This window comes from Sceloporus occidentalis, unplaced genomic scaffold (assembly GCF_023333645.1).
Source record: "Sceloporus occidentalis isolate IW3139 unplaced genomic scaffold, rSceOcc1.0.p SCAF_164, whole genome shotgun sequence".
In the NCBI taxonomy this organism is placed as follows: domain Eukaryota; kingdom Metazoa; phylum Chordata; class Lepidosauria; order Squamata; family Phrynosomatidae; genus Sceloporus; species Sceloporus occidentalis.
The window spans coordinates 61,303-85,378 of NW_028317144.1; the positions used below are offsets into that span (position 1 = coordinate 61,303).

Below are 24,076 nucleotides of genomic sequence, written 5' to 3' on the forward strand. Positions count from 1 at the left end.
GGAGACAACTAATATAATATATGTTTTTTATATTTGTCAGTTTAAACAAAAATACATTATACAAGGGTCTATTTATTATTACAGTGTGGTTACTATCACACTATTAAAGTCTGATACTTTATCAGCACAGTAAATCTTAAAATTTGTAATGGTTATTTCTGCTCTACAGAGTACTGGAGTAGTCACGAGTGTAAGCTAAATGGACAATGTCAGACTGCTTTCCAGTTTGTAATTTCCATAAATTATTTGCTGCTTTGGTATAAATAAATATTATATGGAGTGCTCATTGGACAAATGTCAACTGGATCACTGAGCTGCGAGGTACACGAATGCATGACGTGACCCAGAAGTGACCTGGAAGGCTAAAATACAGGTGTTGATTTTTTAAATGCCATTTTAGGGCTGTTATGTGCACTTTAGTCTATATTGGCTTTATCCTCTCCGATACTGCATTTGTTGCCTGAATTACAGCTTGCATGGCTCTATAGAAACGGCATATTTTAAGTGCTGATATTACTTAAATGTCACCTGTCTGCTTAAACTATGCATTATTAGGGGCCAGTTCAGCCATTGTTGCAGATACATTGGTCAGGGATGGCCCTTTATACCCCATTCCAGGAAACTGCAAATCCTCCAAACTCACATCTCAACTCCTAACACTAATTGCCACGCGACACAAAAGCAGCCACTGATATGCTTTATGAGATGAAACATTTAGATGAAACAATAAAATGAGAGAGATTTCCCTATGTTTATTTCCATAACAAATTCTAGAAACCAATCCTAAATCTTGCGATAATCATTAGCTTATACAGGGACTTATCTGGGGTATTAAAAGTTGACATTTAAATTTTACACGACATTTCCATCAATATAGTCCATCCCAGCCAAAGAGCATTGAGCTGGGTCACCTAGAGCATGGGTAAAACTAGAGCCTAAAGACTTAATTGTATCAAAAACTTCCATAGTATAATGTATCTCATAATATATAAATACGTACATACAAAAAAATCTACATTCTTATGTGCAAGCAGGAGAAGAAATCCCAGATTTCCTTATTCACTCCGGAAAGTTGATTAAGACCTCTGACTTGCAAGCGAGACGTTGCAGCTACTTCTACAAAGCGTGTACACAATGTGTGTTGACCCACTTCTTGCTCCCTTCTGATCACTTTATTACCTTGAGCACAATGTCACGCTAAGATAAACAAATTAGTAGGCTTAGCTGCATGCATTCATATTTTAAAATGAGTTATGTGGCCAAAGCACAAAATGCATTGATTTGGTACACCCCCCCCCCCCACATCTCTTTATCTCAAATCAAGTGGAGAAACTGGAAACAGGTCATGTGGAAGTAGGTCAGCCAAAGACTTTAGAAAAATAATACTTGTCAGTGCAGACAATAGACGCGGTTATCTTCGCCAAAATCAATAAACTATCATCAAGATCTGTGCTACATTTCTGATCCCCTTTCTTAAAACAAAAATCCAATCAGTTGCACTCTATTGCACAAGGGCAAAAACCATAAATAAATAAACCCTTTTCGTGGCAGCCAGACACGATTAACGCTGTGCGTTGTATTTTAACAAGCTTGCCAGCCACACGCTGATAACTACATACATAACCTTTTGCCCTACCTATGGCCAGAACAGAAACTTTCCACTGCATGTTCTCAGATGTCTATTGATTTAGGATTACATGATGTGCTAAATCGGTTTAATGAAATGTCCCAGAGTGTAGGCAATGTAGTCACTGCCGGATTAAGGGATTTGCGGGACTGCATCTGGAAATGTTGATGGCACTCTTGAAGAAGAAGGCAGACCGTAGCATGATGCAGCGGGCAGTCACCATGTACAACAATACACATCCGCCAAGAGTGTTTTCTGCCTTTTGGGGCATTGCACCCTTTCAGCTGATAGAAAGAGCTGACGATTTATCACAAAATCTGTTCATTTAACTATTTTGATCTGCTAAAAGTCAATACAATAGTTTCATGATCAGAATAATGATGAGAAATGTAAATACGTGGATCAAATATACCGTTAAACAAGGTTATAAAGCATATAATTTTATTTCTCATTGGTTCAATTACAAAGACTGGATAACTGTGCCTTGCTCTGAATACGCAAGCATTGTCTGCAAAGCTATTCTTCATTCATGCCGTACACCTGTGTTCAAGGTTGAGTGAAGCATACAGTTTAATAGTTTATTAGTTACCTGTGTGTTTTCATAAAACAGAACATCGGGAACTTTTATCTTCTCGTCTGGATGAAATACAGGCACCGTAACACTGCCAACCCGCAGAATGCCCGATTTGATTTCACCTAAAAACAAGGTACATTTTGAATAATTAGTGTTGTACTGAGCTTAACGGGAAAATTTCATTAAAGAACGCTACTGCTACTACAGGGTCATTCCTACCAATGCACAACAAAGGTTGTCAAAGAACTGAAATTAAAGTCATTGACACACATTAGAAACTACCACATATGCGTACCTGCAGGCGTTATAATATTGAATGAGGGTGCAGTTTCCCATATAAGCGAATCTACTTTCTAACCTGGATAGAGGATAGAGTTACACCTAGATTGTAAGTTCCAGCGGGAACAGGGCCCTTCATTCCTCTTGTATCTGTATGTCAATTGCTGTATTGTACTTGTCGTTATCTGTATCATTTTCTTTGTACAGCGATGTGGAATCTGTCGGCGCTTTATAAATAAAGTATAATAATAATAAGTTGTCCATCACTAACTCAGATATCAGGGAGAGCCAAGAAACCTCAGGGCGCTGTACTTAAGTAACACTTACGTAACATACTAATATTGATTCAAAATTCTACAATTAACAAAAAAGCGAGACTATCTATATAATTACATTTATCATTTATATGGTTTGTATATAAGGTTATAAAAATGTTTGTATCAAGTTTCATTATAAAAGACAACTATACAACATAAATAGTATCAAATTGTCTTACAGGTGTACTCTGTGTCCAGTGTTCTCGCCAAATCTCCCTTGGTTTCCTCTATCCCAGAATCTCTCAAGTTTTTCTGTAAAGCTGATCTGGCCAGACTTGGTAAAAACCTAGTGAATAAAACATGTATGTTTCCCATTTTAAACAGAGTCAACCATATTAATGCATTATCTGCGTGGAAGTTGGTGCAGTTATTGGATCATAATAAATCCACCATGTTCATCTGAAGGCTGACGTGAAGGAGGACCATTTCTTACTCTCAATTACCGGTACATTCATATCAATATTGCAACTGACATGGTCACTGCAGATCTCATGTTCACAACCAGACTAGATTAGGAATTTAAATGAATGTGTTAATTAAGCATTCTAAAAGCAGTCTGTAGCATTCCAGATATCTGAGTAGAGGTATATTCTGATTAAAGCTACACTTTATTTTTTAGAATTGCTTGTCCATTATCCATTACCATTATTAATGGAACCATGATAGTACACATACCTGGAAAGGCAGGCTTTATCTATTGCATGATAGAGACTCTCCTCTGGATACTGAGACAGACGCCGACAGATCCGAAGAAGCTGCCTTGTAGATAGTGATGAAGCCAAGGACTGGGCCTGAGAAGAAATGGTTAAAAAAGGTTGATTTTGCAAAATATATTTGCTCAGGTTAACAGTTTATGTATGGCAGGATTAAGGTACTTTGCAGGAGGATGTAGAGATTCTTACATCCTATGAGCGTATTAAAATCCCTATGACAGACCCACACCCAATATAATCGGCACCATTCAAATGGAAACTTCCCAGACCCATAAAAATATGGGAGGTACATGCTAAGTAAAAATGAGGAGTGAAAAAAAATCCATTTGAATCATCCCATCCTGACCTGTCACTCATCCATGATGCTGGATCACTATGCTCACCAAGTCATCACATGAAGCAGGGTTATGTATATAAATATATTTTTTACTTTTGCCAGTGGGACTGCAGCATTAAACACAAACTCACACTTTATTCTGGGGGTGTTTTACTGCACAAAAAACATTTGACGCATACATTGTTTAAGTTACTAGACTGTTCCTAAAGTGAACCCAAAATGTATTAGAGGACTCTAGGAACATAATGCATAGTTTGCAGTTGAAATATAGTTAGCACAGTTGAAGACCCAATTATAATAACTGTGTGAATCACATCATGATTTTACCGCAGCCAACATGACATTTCACACCTTGCTCTGATTTCTCAACATCTAATTAATTACTAAGGCAAGATATCAAAAGATGTTCGTCCTTATTTAGAAGCATTCAGTTACTACCAGGTTTCAGGAAAATTCATATAAACTTTATGGCACAGGGTTCCCATCGATGGGATCCATGAATGTTGGAGGTGTGGCGGCTCCTACATATGTGGTGGGATTGCCCTTTAATTCATCCCTTTTCGGAAACAATTCACTCTACAACCAAGAAACTAGTGGATTGTCCCCCATCACTTTTCCCGGGTTTGATGCTGCTGTATCATACCCCCAGGGCATTTCAGTTAACAAACACTCTCTGACTATTTATTGAACCCCGCTAAATGTTTGATACTGGTTTACTGGTCTCGTCTGCACCCACCTCGCTGCTTGCGATGGATCCTCGATCCCCCCCCACCCCTTATTTCCCTTTTTTTTTTTTTTTTTCTCTTGGTCTTCCTTTACCTTCCTGTTTTCTTACATACTTTTTATTTTTTTTTACTGATATTACAACATAGTGAAAAGGTTCCTAGTCATCCCATAAGCTGTCGCATGGGTCAGAGGTGATTGGGGCTTGCCTGGAACATGCATTCTGTGATTTGGTTGTGATCTTCTATGTTGTATCTTCATGACTATCTTTGTAAAACTCTAATTAATTTTGATTTACAAAAAAAGAAGGCAAGAAGTGGGTTATTTAAATAAGGAAAAGAAGCATCTCAGTGTAAGCAGAAATATGCAGGAAAATGTCTTGGGAATTACATGACTAGTGTTCAAGGAGTATAAGGCATTTATAAACTTTTTGTAAAATGACAGCAGCACTGTCTGCTTGGCCTAAAGCCAAGGTACAGAAAGAACTCAAGTCTGAAAATGCTGCAGGGAAGGCATACACCGTGCGCATCAACATCAAACACTATTATTATGAAATCAGTGCGACTGACAAATGATTTATCCAACGAGGTTTGTATGTAAAGCAAATTCATGCACAAAGTAAAAGGCTGTTTATATTTAAAACAAAGCCTATAGCAATCATTATACTAATCATTATACTAATATGCTATAGTCCAACAAACTAGACGGTCATTGGGTGAGGAGGATTATGCTTCCTGACACTCTATTATCTTTTAATTATATAGCGCTAACAATTTACACAGCATTTCTTACAGTCCATACATTCAAAGGGTCTGACAAAACTAGAACTGACCAACTAAGACAAACCGATACATTAGGTATACAGCTGGCAAGCTTACAATCACCAATATCAGCGTGGCTTGAGTTAGACCGTCCTCATCTAAAACCAGATTAGTAAAAAAAAATGTTCTGATTTTAAACTGTTGCTCCCAAAATTCTGCATATGTCTTGTCTATTTTATTAGACATCCAGCTCATTTTTTGGCTACTACAATCCACAGATAGCTGAACCAGGGCGATAATTCAGTGTTATCAGAGGTGATAGCATTAATCAGACCCATCCGTAACAAGAGGCACATATCCTACAAAATCTCCAAAACTTTACACCGGAATCAGAATCCATAACTATACAAAGATTATCTGCTTTCCTATGTGTCAGTCAGAGTACACATGGGGTATTTAAGCATCCTTTCCACTGGAATCCACTAGACGTTCCTAAGCAGCCTAGTGTGCCGTGTGATTATTTGTGTGGCAACTTTATCTGTGCTTTGTCAATGTATCTGTAAATGTATCTGTACAGTTTGATATTGTACCTTCACTTAGAAAAGGAAAATAAAGTCTAAAATAATCCAGCTCTGGTTGTTTTAAAAAGATTCTGCTTATTGTTTCCATATTTAGCAAAAATAGTGGTCCTCATCAGAGCAAAAAAAAAAAAAATACAAGCCTGTTTTCTCTTAAGAACTCAAATTTGTAGAATTAAATAAATGCTTATTTATATGCTTAATGCGCCCATGTGAAAAATGGGTAGATTGTACATTTTAGTGTTGATTGTTAAGGCAGATACGTGCATTTATGGGAGCAAAAAAAGCATATTTATGGTAAAAATTGGTTAGGAAAAATTAACCCAGAAACATGGGTAATTAAAGAGAGTCATCTAACCCTTTTGACTAACAAAGCAATTATATTTAGGTCACCATTTTGTAAAGTGACTTTAACACATAGTCTTAAAAAATAGTCAATGAAAAAGAGGAGTAATACGCATCTTGCTGCATTTTGGCTGGAACATTAAAATAACTTAGTCCAAGAATCAAGACGGAAACAGGTGCTGAGCTAAAAATAAAAGAAAAAGACGTCATTGTAGCATGAAAATACCCACTGGCGCATGACTGGAAAGACGGGACAATAAATGCAGCAGAAAGTCATTTTTTTAATGTTCGACTTTGTAAGAATCATAAAACTAATCAAGAGCAGACAACACTGCGCACTGATAGTTTGAGTTACACAAAGTATTTTCCCAGCACATCTATTTTTACAACTCTATGTTTTTCTATTTTGAGTATGGTTTTCTTTCTATAATGAATCGCATGTGTCTGTATGCTCTCTGTTTCCATCACTGTTCTATTGGAAATATCCAAGGGCCGCCCTCAGGACTGTGCAGGTGAAAAGATGATTAAGGCAATTAAATGCACTATTTTGTGTAATATATTTTTTGCAGAGCCATCACTTCCCCCTCGCTTCTCCATGATTTCACCAGTGCTGCACCCATTTTCTGGAATTCTCTTCTCTTTTTAGCTTTAAATATTAACTAAAGACACACATTTTCAGAGAATTATACAGCCTAACCTCCTAATATCTAAGAAACTCTCTGTTCTCTGAGATCTTCAGACCATCACCCTGCCTACAATCAAATCACCATCGCCCAAGCAGATTTAGTCACGGGACCTACAACATCCCATGTAACTGGAACAATTGCATTGTGCTATGGCAACACACTGCAAAACACTTGATTTCTTTAAAATCCAGTCTTCGGTTTAATACATTATAGGTAATAATATTTTCAGCTTTCTAATGGTGTATACTGGTTACATTGTATAACACAATAAGGGCAAACCCCAGTGAGGTTCTCCTGCCAGAAGGTGTGATTTGGCCCGGTATAATGCATTAGTAAAGTAGAGGACTTCTGAAACTATCTTTACTTCAGCGATTAATTATACAGTACCAGTTCAGCCCTTCTCGTAGCTCAGTTGTCATACTCAGAGGCTACTCCTATTAAGTACATGCGGCACAAGATATAGTGTTCTATAGAAGCTGTACCAGTCAGGGATGAATGTGAATCTTTAATGTAATTTCCCCATTAAGCAGAGGTACACTGGAAAGCCTGATTGCTGAATAGGTCAATTTGACTATAATTTTGCAGCAGAGGGGCTACCACCCATTGGGATCTGTCGGCCTAGGCCAGAATATGCTTCTGAACGTTGGAGAAGAGTGATTACCAAATAGGACAATTTGTTCTTGGTTTGGGGCAGTGGTTGATGTCCTCTTGGATCTGCCGCCCTAGACCTAGTTTGCCTAGGCTAGAATATACTGCTAGAAACCATAGAGCTGATGTGTGCAACTCTCCTGCAATCTCAATTTTAGAGAATAGAAATCAATATGTTTAATCCTTAGATGGAAGGGGGTGTTGAGCTCAGACTTTGCCCCTTTCAGGTCTATTTGGGTTTAGCCCCCATCCCTGTGTGCGGCTAGCCTGGCTATCTGTCTTAGCCAGACCCTGCTCCTGCCTCCTAGGTGTCAGCCTGGGAAGCTCCATGGGCTCATATTAACAAACACACCATCAGTTCCCGTCATGTAGGGTGTTCAAAACTGTAGACTGGCAGCATATCACCAAACAACAGTCCTTAAGCCTGAACAACATTAAGGAACAAACTTAAATACAATAGTATTATCGTGCTATTGTACACATCATTTAGGAATATATAAGAGCAGATTCTTTTTGTGTACGGGTTTCCCGTTTTGTTGTAAGATACTACATAACGACTCATGGTGTCTATGAATCATTACACACAGCCTATAATGTTAGCAAAAGTGTATATATTTTTTATACAAGACTTTAAAATCACACATCAATTACTATACAATATCATTGATGTCAAACCTAACCAAATTTATATGATTCTCAATTTTATCCCACTGATAAAAAAAAAAAGTTTTGACTTTTCTGAACTTTGCTATCAAACTTTGCCGTTTTGCAAGTTTTTCTAAAGTGAAAAGTATGAAGTGAAGTCTTCATTATGGTTTAAAATCCATGCCTGCGAGAGATGATGCCCGGGGCCATTGAGGGCATTATCTTGGATTATATTTGTAAGGGGATATAAGAAGAGATGTTACTTAAGGCTTTCAGTTGCCATGGAAACAGTATTCTCTCCCTGTATAATAGTAGAAGGATCTTATCTGAAATTCTACCGTTTCAAGCTTAAAACATCACTGTTTAATTTCAGCATTTCTAAAATAAATGTTAGAAATTAATGACAATGACATATACACATGTTTAATGCAGCCAATAAGTGCCACGCGCTATTTTTCTGTGTGCTACACCATGTAGCAGGAATAATGTAAGTTTTATATTCCAGGGAACTCATTTTTATTTAACAATTGTTGTGACCTGCTAAATAATGCAACTAATCTCGCGCTATGAAGTGCTATTAACGCAGAATGAATCCCCTGACTGCTGTGCTGGCTGGAAGTCTGATATTCCAGGTACCTGTGACGCTGTTTACATTAACTTATTACTGCCTGGAGGATATGGTGACCAGAGTCACTTTACGATGGGTTCAACAGAGCACCTGTTCATTAGAGCAAACATTACATTTAGCAATATTGAATAAAGAGAATTTGAAATTATCCAAAAGGCAACATTTGAAGTCAAATATTATATTCTTACATTTATAGGGCTATCCCTTTTTCATTTGTTCCAATGGACTAACACAACTACCCCGAAGTACTAAATTGAAAGAAAAATGTTTATATATAGCAGAGTTAGAGCAGAATTAGAAAGCAACAGAAATTATATTTGCTTTTGTGATTCTTTATTATGCAGTTTATTATATACTTTTGAAATCATCGTCTAGATGCAAAAACCGAAAATTGAAATGCTCAGTGAACGCTGTCACTCTGAATAGGGAAGCATCGTTTTTGCATATATGTCACATCCCTTCTACTTCTCCAGTCTGTCGTTGGGTACAGATGCCTGGGGTTTTATGGAAAAGTACATTTTAAATTGTTATGTCCTTGAAACAATACCATAGAACGAGTTATAATCTCACACAGCGAATTACTGAGAACATTATTCTAATGAAAAAACAAGTACTTTGTACAGTCCTCACATCAAAATACACAAATATAACAAAGGACCATTTCCCATCCCAAACACGAGATAATATAAACAAAAATGTGCCTCTGACTTTATTTAGGGAATCAAAAGTGGTTTTCTGTGAACACAAAATGGGTTTCAACAAACAGAAAGTAGAGTCCCTGTGTACTGCGTACCTCCCAACTTCTACGGCTTGCGCATCGAGATATTATACTAAATGACACAGCTTAACCGTATGAACAATCCATAAAAACATTACCAATAACTATATGTGCTATGTTTACAATATTCTGTACAATATCATACATTTCTGATTTACCGATGTATAATGGCAGTATTACCAGACATTGCTAAGGGGAGATACCATACTGGATTCTGGTGGGGGCTGCATAAGCAAAGATATTTTATAATGTTTTATACCACACTTAGTATACAATGTCATGACATAAACATAACTTTTAATTGTGATCTATTCAAATGAAGTTAAATTATGTAAGCTACATCCAATTAAAAAAAAAAAAACAACAAAGCACTATTAAAATGTTTATTATAATTATTTAAAAAGGACGACCAATGGTGGCTGAAGTTAGATTTATCAACATGCACCTAATGGCACAAGGCGGAATGTATTTTATAAGGGAAATTATGCATTTATTTTTACATTTTCCCCCTGGAGATTTTGCATTTACTTTGTTCAGTAGTTTTTATGTCTCCCAATAGTTCAGCTATTACTGACGTGATACTAAGCCATTTGCATTAACAAATAAAGTGCGTAAGGAGATTCCTATGGTTTTAATTGAGCAAATTACTGCATACAGTGTAAAGGGCTTTACTTAATGGATTGGCTTTTGAGAATATCAACAAAAGTATGTATAGTTCTCATATGGTTGGGAAAAAGGAGGGTGAAAATCATGTTTGGAATGGCGTTATCACCATAAAAAAACAACAGTTGATCAGCAACCCTCATTTTTACACATATATACAATTTATTTATCTTGTCTTTTTCAGCTAGCCAGTATGTCAAGCGTGTTAAGCAAATAACTGACTCTTTAATATATATTTTAAATATAAACTAAATACATTTTATATAAAGCAGAGCTGCATTTCTCTCAGCTAACTCTAGTACTTTAATCTACTAAAATAATGCAGGTCCCCAGGTCCAAGTAGCATGTTACAATGTCTTGCTTGTGCTGAAAGCTTCCATGGATATTAGGGCTTAAATATATAGGTAAGTAACCTAAAATAAGGAATTCAATTTAGTAGCACATGTGTTTTTTTTGGTAATTAAAAACAGAAACATAACATGGCAGATTAGAGACATCCTTCCTAGAAGAAGACATTTCCTCCTAGAAGTAACCTCCACCACTTCTGCGGGAAGACTGTACTATTTCTCAACCATTCTCTCAGTGGGACGTAAGAGTTACTTTATCTAGGCTTTTGGCCCTCTAGTTTCAGACTAGTTATTACATCATGAAATTAAAATTTTGAATTGGTTGCACAGTTTAATTACTTGCTTAGTTTTCCATGGGCTGTTGCAAAATCAAGTGCCAACAAAATCAAGATGAATCAGAATCAAAGTGCAGAAACCAAAAATAAGTCCCTACAAGGAAGGGATATATAAATCAATAAAATATTTAAAAAAAAACAAAAAACAGGTCTTGCATTTCTGGTAGAAATGCATTAGCGAAGATGATAGTTTGAGAGCCGAATGGTTGGGCTGTGTATGGCAAAAACATCAGGAAGTCACATATTTACCACTGATAAAAACTGAAAGAACTGTAAGAAAAGGTACGCTTAAACATCTATTGTGTTAAACAACATGAACCGGTTCAGCTATCCGCATGCAGCTCATCGAGTGAAGGCCAATTTAGGGGCGCATAATTTTTAATTTCCGCACCACTTTTTAAACTAGTTTAAAATATTTTTTTAAAAACATCACACATATATCACACAAATCTCAGACTATCAGGTCAAAGTTTCAATACCAGATGAGTATAAGTAAATAGAAAGACTAATCCATTGAAGAACAATTGCCTCATTTTAAATTCTATTTTTTGGCTTCAAAGGCTCAGAATCTGAGAGTTAATCGACCTGGACCTTTAATACAATTTCTTTTAAATTCTACTGGGATGTCTAATCCTGCGGAAATGATGGAGACAGACTTACAGCTGGAAGGGGATTTGGAAAACACACTTTCGGTGAAACTATATAGGAAGATTTGGGATGAAATTAAATATATTTGTAAAATTGAGGGGAGTTTACCCTATACACGAATATGGCACAATTTAAAATTTCAGGAATTCCACAAGGGATTAGGTAGTGATTTTTGGGAAAAAAAAGGGATTAGTTTTGTTAAACAGTTGTTTGTTATGGGACAGATTAAAGACTTTAATCTTCTTAAATCTGAATTTGAATTGGATAATAGACATAAATGTTGGTATAATCAATTAATACACGCACATAATTCCACGAAAAATAAGAAGATTTTGTATGTTAAGACACACGATTTGTTTGAATTTTTGCAAAAAAATGCTAAAAGGAAAAAGACACAGTTTTATTTATAAACTTTTGATCAGAGAAATGGAAATAGAGTTCCGTGGTAATATTAAGAGGAAATGGGAAGGGGACATTGGTAATATTGATGAGGCCTCTTGGAACCGTATATTAAAATACACAGGGTGTTGCACTACAAATAAACAATACCAATTTACACAACTCAAAATTATTTATCGGCTATATTATTCTCCATTTCAGCTATGGAAAATTAACTGTAGAGAAAACGCAGACTGTCCTAGATGTGGCTACTTTGATGCGGGCTTACTCCATCTTTGGTGGGAATGTCCTATGATAAAAACTTTTTGGGAAGATGTATTTACCTTTGTTAAAACAAAATTTAGATGTAACGGTATAATGGACCCAAAGGTCATGATCTTAGGAGATGTGGAACAGTTTGGTAGATTTAATAAAATTTTTAGAAAGATTTTTTTCTTGGGGAGATTATTGATTCTTAGGTATTGGTTCAATAAAAAAGCCCCTTGTCTTGCTCAGTGGTTAAAATTGATAGAACGAATTATAAAATACGAACATTATAGAAGTTTGGAGTCGAGAAAGAAAAAGAAAGAGTTCCATCTCACTTGGAGTTTTTGGTAAAATAGACTTTTTAATTTTTTTTTTTTCCAGACCTTGCCTTGAGGGGGTGGGTGGGAGTTTTGTAATTTTGTAATTTGTATAATAATATTTATCGCTGATATATTGCTATTGCATTTAGGCTCAGTAATCTGAGCTTTTTGTAATATTTGTATTTTTTATAAGAATTAAATAAAAATAAAAAATAAAAAATAAAAAAAATCACACAATGACAAATGGAAAATATTTTGGAAAAGAAGCACTGATAAAATATCATTAACAGAATGAACATAAAGGGTAGCTTTACTCTTGCTGTAAATATGGAGCAATTAGGATGTTAGTAAGCGAAGACCAAACATGTTTTTTTCTTTTGACTCCAAGAAAAATATAAAAAGAAAGAAAAACTGCCTAAGCAGTACATTAAAATGTTTCCATGCAAAAATCTTTCCGACTCACCGTGGGGTCTTTTGTGCCTCGCAGCTTGTGTGTTAATGTCAGAAGCTGTTCAACCGCATCCTTTGGGACATTTGGAACCTGTTGGAAGCACACAATATTATTTCACTTATAAACACTAATAGGCTTTCTAATTACAAACACAAGTATATGTCACCAGGGTAGCTACAGCTAAGAATCGAGGGTAATTGTCAAATGCATTTTTTTTTCCCAGGATAGCGTTCTGGTCCATTAGTTAGAGATCTGTGCTAAATTAATAGATGTCACCATAGAAACAGAAGGAATGTTTCTGCTGCTTCCTACAAATGAACAAGCTGGGTGAGTATTATAGTTTTGCCTTGATGCACGGAGCCTGAATGATTCTTGATCAAGTTGCCAATTATCAGATATGATGGTAACATCAGTATCAATAATTTGTAAATTCTACAATGCAAGATTCTACTCCTACTCTATGTACCCTTTTGAGAATTACGATGGATCATAGCTTGCCAGTTATATCCCACGCTCTCTAGAGGATCATAACCTGCTGACATATGGAATAAACCAATACTTCTGGCTATGTGTTAATGGGTTCTTAAAAAGTTACAACATTGTCCCCACACTGTTAATAAATTACCAGCACCCCGCCATATGCTGGGTTTTATAACACGGAGGCTGTATGTTCCAGGAAACATGTCCATGTTATATTAAGGAGGCGATTGAAAAGATCAATTCCTTGGTCTACTAAGCACAGGAAGAACAATGATCCAAGTGATCCATTAGTTACTGAACCAGAAAATTATGTTATATCTTGGCACTTAGACTGCAATTTGGAACCAAATCTTATTAAACTCCTTATGCTGAAAGATTAAATGAATAATATGAATGAAGCGGAGACTTAGACAGTTCTTTTTACATAGATAAATGTGGAGCTGGGAGTTTTGATTGTAATCCTTAAATGTATATTACACAAGATTACTGTAAGGAATAACCTGATACAAATGCATCGGTGGCAGATTAGGGTGCAGGTTAAGGTGCAGGTGGAAGCAGGTTTCTTGATCGCTCAGAGTAAACTGGTAATCTACCAGGTGATGCCGGGTTCAGATGAGGCATGTAACACCTAATAAGCCCCTATGGAGACACTACACAAGACTAAAAGCAATTATGTCATGGTTAGGGCTGAATATGTTCTAGGGAACTTGCTTTGTGGCATCAGACAATTTGATCAAATCGGATATGATTTTAGTGAGTATCGAAAACTTACAGCTCACTGAGTGTTTAATGGGTCACATTGTTTCACGTGCAAAATAAGGCTGGGCAAATAAAATGCGAGTAGGGAGTTTTATTTTAAAAACTGTAGAAAGGCTGACATTTTCCAGATGCATCCCACAGAGCCCTGAAACCGACGATGCTTAGCAAAGTGACTGTGTTTACTTTACAGAAGGTCCTTAAATATAATAAACACATATATTAAAGTCAAGAAAAAAATGTAACTGTCTATTAAAGAACCAAATACAATAACCTGAGATTTTGTAAAGGCTGCTATTTTATTTCTGCTTGTAATTTGCTATCTGAAAGACATATAATGTTAAATAATGCAAAGTGACAGACATCAATCTCACCATCTCTCTCATGATCTGAATCTCCTCTGCTTTGGTGGAAGCTTTCATTTCGTGGAACAGAAACATGGTCAGAAGCTCGGGGGTCAACCATTGCTGAGTGTTACCGCCAATCACGGGAGGTTCTGCTAAAGCGATTATCCTGAAGGACGGGTGTATTGGAAATATAGATCTAGGAAAAATGGATGGAAACAGGCCGTAGTTTTTTATTTAGTTTTACATCAAATTAACACATTACAGAGGATAACCAAATTCACCAAACCTCAACAATTTTAAAGGCTGTTGGTCCGGAGCACCAAAACCTTAAATAAAACCCAGCCAACCGCCCAATAAGCCAGAAGGCCAACTACATATTAAATCACACCCTTGTTTATTTGGAGAGAAATGTTGACCCCGATAAAAGCCACATATTCTCCCTCTTTTTTGGTAAAAAGAAAAGACAACAACTTAAAAAAAAAATTATATCCAAAAGCATTTTGACCATAACTTCTTGCATTAATGTCCAATGCATGCAAGTTCTTGCCTATGTAGAATAATTCAACCATTACAATCACAATTATACACAGCTACCCCACAACTTTGCATTTAACATTAAGGAAAGGTTCTTGTGCTCTTCAGTAGTCGCCTAAATTCATACATTGGTTTCTCCCAAGTTTATTTATGCAGAGCAAGATGTTTCTGACACGAGACTACATACCTGATAAAAAAAAAACAATACAGAAAAATGCACAAACTGGAGAGAGATTTTTTGTCCGTCCAGTGCCGCACACAAAGAAAATAAGAATGTTTGAACTCGTCTTCCATAATTTCTTATTTGCTACATGTAAGTGAGCCAATGGAACCTATTTACTAATCCATTGTGGTCACTCCTCATGTTTTTTCCACATATTCCCTGCATCATGAAATCATTAAATAGTCTGCATTTAATATGCTATTCCAGAGTTATATATAACATTACATTGCATAACATTACATGTTTCTGTGTGGAACCGAATCTACAACTTTAGCCAATCCATTTAATTCTTACTTCTTCCCTGCATAACGGTTTACCAGAAGACATTGCCTTTTGTGTCCCATTAGGTAATGAATCATTCAATTAAAAAGAATAGTATGGATGATAGAATCCTCTGTATTTCAACCAGTTTCCACGTACAACTATTTTCTATTAAAGTTAGGCGATTTAAAATGTAAGAAGATTATATTGTGCCTTACATGTCTGGTAGATGTGTGAATCCACTAAACTCCGGTGTTAAAAAGGTTTACATAATATTGTTTTAGTCCAAAATGAATATATAACTGGAAATTAACTGTAATCTATTTTTGTTACTTTCTGGATTGCAAGATATTCATCTGCAGGAAGAAAAACACACCCAAACCACTACATGTCCTCAGTGAACCTGGATTGCATGGTCGATTGTGCAATAGCTAACTAGAGCAAGGCCAGCCATCCCGACCCCCCCCCATATCATATAACATGTGTTGAGACTAATATCGGAGTATGAAAACCGTCTGCCAAGCAAAACATTGGCACATGTTATCTTATATAAATATGTATCTCCAAGAAAAGCTAAATATAGCAACAATACATTTCTGAGAATCTACAACACTTGTGACCAACCTGTTCTCAAGAACAGTTAATGGGAAAAAAAAACTTTGTGGATGATACATAACACATGTTAGAGAAATAATAAAACTTTGGCAGGATGGCAGTCCTCAAATTCAGGGCTGTTTAAACACGATCTGAAGACCCATAAAAAGGAAGCTGTGGATGTAGAACAGCCAAACGAGACAGGACTTGGAGAGCGCAAAATGTTGAAAAGAACATGAAACCGATAGGTATTATCGATAAATCATGGGACTACTTAACATGAGGTGTGGTGGGGGGCATTGTATGAGAGTACTGGAAATAGTGGCCATGATGTATACTCACTAGGCAATTCATGCATATTGCCCATCTGTACATTGCTGTGACAGCAACAGAAACCCAATAAGCCACAGAACCCCTGCAGGTGGCAGTATTTAATAATGTACCCGCTTACCAGGAAAAATCACCAGAAATAAAACATTTCCTTCTGGAATCGCAAATACCATGAATAGGATAGCATGTCTGTGGACATACATACTCTAATTATTAGCAGAATATATTCGCAAAACATATGCGGACAGTGATTTGAATGGTCAACACTGGGAATGAATTAGCCGAGTAGGAAACTGGTTGTTCGGCGCCACAAAAAAAAGAGAAATTGTACGTTTGTCAGACACGCGAAGACGTAGAGTCTAAAAGGTTGTGTGAATCGGTATTCAAGGAGTAAATTATTGCAGTAGGTTGCAGAAGTGGTTGGATCTTGGGCTATTTTAGGGACACTTCCAGGAATGGCACAAAGGTAATATATGATTAATTGCACCAATTCACGGTTTGAGTTATTTCACTTGCTTTTGTCTCTTTTTTCATCCTTCTTTGTGAGATTTGTTTCTAGATATTTTTCTTGCATTTATGGTGTGGAGTGCAACTTCTTTGTGTATTCTGTTCTATATTGTACTCAGCATATTAGAGTGCCATCAATCTGAAACAGGTTTCATAAAGTACCTTGCTGTAGATCATATGGAGGAAAAAGAAGCTGAGAGATTTATGTAAATGGTGCACAGGGAGGATCAAAAAAATATGTCTTTCTTTAATATGCAATTACATACAGTATATCACCTCATTGCCAGAAAAGCTGATAATTATACTATTATACAGGAATGTGAATCATTTATTGTTGCGAAACATCGCCAAGTACAACAGTAAGAAAGTAATTAAAGTTCAATAAGAGGAAGGAAATAAAGCCCCTAAAAATTAGATTTCAACATTATTTCACTCAGAATATGAAATTGCTACTGAGGGCCAAGGGGCATCTTCACAAATGCAATGCACTTTGTAGCAAATTACCTCTCTTGGAGCCTTTCTTCAGAAAGCTGTAAGTCCTCTTTTAAATATTGATACCTGTCTTGTCTAAGTAACCTGGTGCCATCGTAAAGAGTCAGTTCTCTGTCATGGATTAGTCTGCAAAAGAAGAGAAAAGGGAAAATCGATCATCTAATTACAAAGAAGCCTTTTTTTGTCATCTGATCATTAGTGCCTTAAAGCACATTTAACCCTAACAATTCCTTGGAGGAATGTAGGAAAAAATAACAAAAAATGTAAATAAGTGGTTGAATATTTTGATCCTGTTAGTGCTTAAGTGTCATTAAAAAATACATTAGTAAATACTGCATAAAACCTACTCACTCACAATGTCAAGGATGTAGTGGGCACTCACTTAGACCACCTCATCGTTTTGGTAACCTATACTAACCAAAAAATAATTTAGGAGAGATTTAAAGGGTCATGCCCATTGTTTTTCCAGTAAATATGCTTCTCCCAGAAGCAGCTTCCAGTGACATACGTTGGGGGATCAGAGTATGAGATAGAAGCCGGATTCACTCGCTCTATGCATCTCCTTCTTGTGGCTTGGCTTTGCAATTGCCTTGCCTTTTTGTAAGAAAGGCTGTGATAGAAGAACCAGCAAAGGCTGCGGTAGCAAAGCAGAGAGTTTCCTACAGAACACTACAAAAACGAGGGCACTTCCTTTGGTTTCATAGCATGGAAAATGAGTAACCACTCAGGAAGAATGGTCAGACACATTCTACAAAGTATTTGTACCACATTATATAGCGATCTGACGCAGAGCTATCAACACCAAGTAGTAGTAGTACCTCAAGCATGGTATTGAATTAGGGCCAAACAGAGCTACACCAATACCCTCCGTTCTGATGCTGCTACAGTGGCCCTGACATTCTGAATGCCTAAGGCATTATCCTGGCTTTTTTAAATATTTTTTTTTGTAACCTGTCCCTAGAAAGTACGGTCTGAATACATATCACGTTTGCTTCTAACTGCTTCCTATTTGTGAAGTATTTCATTCCATATCCTCCCACCCGGCCATTAGCATTTACTGACCTATGCAGAACAGCTAAGGTTCCTGGGTTGACACGGTGGATGCCATCAAGGATAACAAGTTTCCCTTCCAAAGCAGCAGTGACAAGTGGAGATTGTCGCCAGGCAGTGTCCCCGGTTGGAAGAGTGTATCTCTGTTGCAACAAATCCCTGGCTGTCATGTCCTAGATGCATCAAAACCACAAAATTGATCTCAAACAATGGAAAAAAACGTATGAACAATACTATCAATCATTAAGGGAATGCCCGCCAGCTACCAGCACAGCCTTCCCAATGCTGAAAATAGGTTACATCATATTTTACATCATTATAACATGTCTTGTTCAGAAGCACATCTAGGTGGTAATTCTAAATGTATGTTACAGTTACAAGCAAGAATATAACACATAATTACTCAATTTTAGATTTTACTTCTTTTGCTTTATACTTTTAACTTGGAAATATAGAGCCACAAAGCATCTTTATAAACTGATCTAAACAGCAACTATACCTTTAACAAAGACATAAAACCAAAATAAAGAATAATAAATAATTCCCTGGTTTCCATACTACCTACAAAATAAAATTCAGAAAAAATAAAATCCAGTTCCATCTGAAAACCCATTAGAAAAAGATTTTTGGGAGCAGTATAGAAAGCGGGCTTAGCGTGGAGTGATATATGGTATGGTGGAAATATTCACTACACGCTGTATATGGCAGCATGCCAACCAAACCACAGTTATTACAAAATGTCTTAAGAGAGACTTGCGCATAAATAGGCTATATGTTTTAAAAGTATCTGAGGCATGCAAAATGACAAAAGCCAGCTATACCAAAGAAATACTGAAGCTCAAATTAGGGACATATGAATATATACAGAGTTATAGAGTCTAAAGTAGAAGATCTACAAACAATACAAGGAATCTTGTGGAATCACGCACACACAAATGTGAATAAAAAGTGTGTAGCGTAAGTCATCACTACCTCAATATAACATTCATATTCTGGGGTTTTATGCCATTTTTACATATTGAAATATATATTATCACATAAAATCATAAATTACAGATGAACTATGGGCCAAAAACAGCATTATTAACAACAACATAGTCAAGGTTTATTAAGGTTAAAATCTTTGGAAGTGTTTGTATATATAAGATATACTGCATGTTCGGGCAATAATCCTTATTTCAACGTAAAGCAATCCCAAGTACTTAAACAAGCTATAGCCCAGAGAACATCTTTTTCATACTATTTTTTCATATTTAAGAAAAATAAGGGTTGCGAAAAATGCATTTCTTGTTTTTATCTCCTTTTATTTGCCAACCTGCCCCCAGTTATGCACATCTGCCTCATGGCTTGCTACTCTGCCCCCTTATGTGCCACTCTGCCCCCAGATATGCCTTATACCCTGCTGACATGCCTTATACCTCGTGATATGCCACTCTGCCCCCAGACTTACCAATGCATCCCCAGATTTGCCCCGGTGGTCCAGAATCCCAGGTGTCTAGTGAGCGCAACCAGTGGATATCTGTGCGATGGGCGTAATCAACCTCTGCTGCTGCCCGGCACTTCCACCGGGGCTTCTATGAAGACGCACCAGAAGGTCCTGTCCTTGCCATAGAAGCCCTGGCGTATGTGCCAGGCAGCACTGGAGGTTGTCTGCGCGCATCACAGGGGGAAGCAGGGAATCTGGATCTTAGTCTTATAGTCAGACCTCTATTTGTCATTGGATTATAAAACGAGGGGTATTTTTCAGAGCATTTGCTCTGAAAAAAATTCATCTTATATTCGAGCAAATACAGTAAATGCAACTGTCTTAAAGGCAGTCTGTCAGAGCCTTCCCCTGCTCTGCTCACAAATGACTCCTCTAAGCTCTAGGTTTACCCTGCTCTTTATAGCCCTTAATAGGCCACGGGTGGCCCCAATCAATTTACCAGATACCTGGGTCACAGTCCTATGAAAATAGGACTCAACTGTACACAGACACCCTGTTAGTGGGATGGAGAACAAACCCCACATCCACAACTCTCACTCTGTCACAATATGCATGTATGTATAAACACACATGTAATAACAGAAAAGCTTTAATAAGTGTAGGACATTTTTTTTATTGACCCTTACCTGATATAACATAATGGGTTCTATGTCGTATCCTAGTATGTCTGCAAACTGCTTAGCAATGACAGTTTTTCCACATCCCTAAAATATTAAAAAAACATAATTTGTAAAACAGTGCCTTCTGTGAGCCATGTTCAAGTCAAAACATGATTATATGTTCTCACCAACAGCTGAAGAGCTAAAATACATATTCACATTAAATCTGAAAGTTATTAGCGTTTTACTAAAGTAGTGGAACTTCTTTCTTACATAAATTCTTAAAGCAGTAAAATAGCTTTCCTCTTTCCTGCAGAGTAAAGCAGTATGCATGAAAACCCATGCCTTGTCTCATTTAGCATGATGATGTTTTAGTCTGCCAATCAGGTTAAAGTGTCCATGTCATGGGTTGGATGAGGCAAGATTCTGAAATGAAACAGGCCAAGACTAATCTGTGCCATTGGACGGGAAAAAACTTTGTAAACGTGTGTATATTTGCTCCCAATGCCTGCATATAGATATATGCAGCAGCAGAAGAAAATGGATTAAAAATTGTGGGGTCACCATTAACTTGGGTTAGCGAACACAACGTGCCATTAGAACACAGGAGTGATGGGAGTGATAAAGAGCCTCTTTACACCTGTAAGCCATTTTCAGCTACAGCAGTCATTGACAACATTCACAACGTCTGCACTGTATTTCTGATACATTTTATGTTATTTTAATGGACAATAATTTCTAAGAGACCCCAAACTTTTAAACTGTAGTGTGCGTATATATTAGGAACATATTCCCGATTCGGGAGTGAAGAGCAGTGGGGTAGGCATTAAGCGGCTCCAAAGCAAACTGAACCCAATGGAGAAACGATCTTACCTTTCCACCAATCAGACACATGTCTTTAACCATGTGTGACTGCATCATCTCTGCAAGTAGCTGCTCGTGGTTTGGGGTTCTTATGAAGTCTCGTGGCTTGGAGCCATTTGTCAGCGTCCTTGTTCCTCCTGGGACCTGTGTAGATAATAATACACTTCGAGTCTGCACCAGTCACAGTGGAGATTGGATGGCACTGTAGCACATTATATAAAAACTTAAATACTCCAGATGTTTTAGCTGACATAAATTAAATCTGAAACAAACGCAATATAATCTGGTTTATTTCCTTTTAAATGCACATACTTTAGAAATGCCAACTAGTGTTACACTTAATGATAATAATTGAAATAATATCTTTACTAAAATTAAGAATCCAAATTTTACAATAATATTTTCAATAAACAGATGCATGAGAAGAATATGTTGTTACCTCTATTGAAATGTTGTTGTCGCCGACACATATATTCACTCTTGCTAGTGAATTTCCAGCATCCTGTGCTGCTTCCACACTTGCAATTCTCATGGGAATGTAGGAAGTTCCAGACTTTGTCAGCTCAAATCTCTGTAAGCATGATGTAGAATCAGATAACAATGCATGCGCACACGGATACTTTCACACTGCAGCTAAATTCTAACAGATGAATGTCATATCAGAAAATTACTCATTAAGGTAAGGAGGATTAATTTGGAGAAGCAAGTAAGACATTAGATTTTTGGTCATGGACGGGTCCAAATGATTTCAGAGACAATGTGGACCTGGTGAAATAAGTTATAATAAAATCTCACATTCTAAAAAGCATTGTGTTTTGCTGTGCTAGATCTACACTCTGCTACAACATTATAGAAGAGGACATTCCACTAAGTAATGTTAACATAAGAAGTGAAGGAGCAACTCAAGTGTTCTAACAAGAAGTTAATTGTGATTAGGTGCAAGAATATCTTAAAGGGCACTTGAGCCATCACATGCTGCGTGAAACCTTTACACTTTCATGTGGTCTGTTTTGCAAACAAATGATGGGATTATCCACAATCTCCCCAAATGCATTTGCTCCTTTTTACACCCCCAGCTTAATCCTCTACAGCAGATGCATTCGGCCGAGAGCATCTCCCTACACATGACGTGCTCACCTCCAGTCAGTTCCAACTTTGGCTCTGGTGAACGCTGCATAAAGAGGTCTGTTTAGACCCCGGTGTGCATGTATGAGGTCTCCCCATTTCAATAGCAGCACTTTCCTGCCACTGGTTGGCTGCTTCTGAAATGTCAGATCGTGGAGGAAAGAGGCAGTACGGATGGGATTGCTGTTATAATTATTGTTGTTTTTATTTTTTAAGCGCCAACAAATTACGCAGGACAGTTTATACACATCACAAATATACATAAAAGGCACATCAGGAGAATAGTACTCTGTCTGTAAGCTCCTTATCTAGCCTTATGATACTTTATGCAAAGTTCCAGTCAGGAATTGGTGGGCTTTTGAGGGCCCGCTTGTGAGCTTACAATCTAAAGGAATAGTATGGGTAATTGAAACAAAATGAGGGGTGAAAGAGGGAGTAATAGCTCTCTCGTAGTAGTAATTAGGGCTAAGTGGTTTAAGCACTTACGCATGAGATTGTAGTAAGCTGACTGATTGTTATGGTACAAGGAAGCATGAATGTGTATGTGAGCATGAATGTGTATGTATACGTGTATATGAGCATGGATGTCTATGCATAAGTGTCTTAAAGCGTTTGTATGTACAAGCCTGAATGTGTAAGTGTTTGTGTGTTAGCATGTGTAAATCTGTGTGTTTATGTATGTGTGCCAGAGGGTTTGTTGCAAGGGGCAAGTGAGCCACAGACAAGCTGTTTCGGGCAATGACGGCAGATTGCTTGGGGGCATAGGTGGCACTCTGGGACATGTTGCTTGATAAAGTTGGTGGGGGGGAGCCCAGGGCAAATTTCTTTGATTTCTATTTTCTATTTTCACTGAAGAAAAATAGTTTCTCCCTTTCTAAAAAAAATGTAAAGAAATAAAACAAAAATCTAAGGAAACAAACTGAAATAATAAAAAATCGAGGGCCCAATTTAAAAATGTACAAAACAATGTACAGTGTACAAATTGCCTTGCCTCTGTCTCTAACTCGATGTCAGCACTATTCTAAAACCCGTCTCCAACGCTAACACTCCTTTAACAGTCCTCTCAAGTCAAGACTGTCATCCTATCCCGAACACTCACTGTAAAAAATATATGTATAATAAAATAAAGAAAAACTATTTTTTCCCAATCTAATTTCACTAACAATAACTATGTTTTCCGTATTTCTATTATTTTAAAAGAAGGTCCTCATCACATATGGAAAACAGGAATCATGGTTTAACAAATGCCAAAAATATTTTGGTCCTTTGGTTATGAAAACCTGAAGGGGTTAAAAGATGTTAAAGCCATTACTGAGCGCTTCCATTTATAAACAATGCGGTTACATACTCTGTTACTGAGTTAGTTACCCAGCTCTGTTT

At 37.0% G+C, this 24,076-nt stretch overlaps 1 protein-coding gene across 1 annotated transcript in view; it reads right to left on the minus strand.

The window, feature by feature from the left end:
• LOC149279479 (von Willebrand factor A domain-containing protein 8-like) overlaps positions 1 to 24,076 on the minus strand; it is a gene marked incomplete at its 3' end in the record, with an annotated part of 134,341 nt that overhangs the window by 58,988 nt on the left and 51,277 nt on the right. Inside the window, exons 10-19 of the mRNA XM_089501115.1 lie at positions 22,011 to 22,142; positions 21,581 to 21,715; positions 20,735 to 20,812; positions 18,635 to 18,795; positions 17,585 to 17,698; positions 14,659 to 14,827; positions 13,061 to 13,138; positions 3,473 to 3,588; positions 2,977 to 3,083; positions 2,217 to 2,323 (exon numbers count right to left, since the gene is read on the minus strand). Coding sequence (XP_089357241.1) covers positions 2,217 to 2,323; positions 2,977 to 3,083; positions 3,473 to 3,588; positions 13,061 to 13,138; positions 14,659 to 14,827; positions 17,585 to 17,698; positions 18,635 to 18,795; positions 20,735 to 20,812; positions 21,581 to 21,715; positions 22,011 to 22,142 — 1,197 coding nt within the window. The remainder of the gene's footprint in view (positions 1 to 2,216; positions 2,324 to 2,976; positions 3,084 to 3,472; positions 3,589 to 13,060; positions 13,139 to 14,658; positions 14,828 to 17,584; positions 17,699 to 18,634; positions 18,796 to 20,734; positions 20,813 to 21,580; positions 21,716 to 22,010; positions 22,143 to 24,076) is intronic.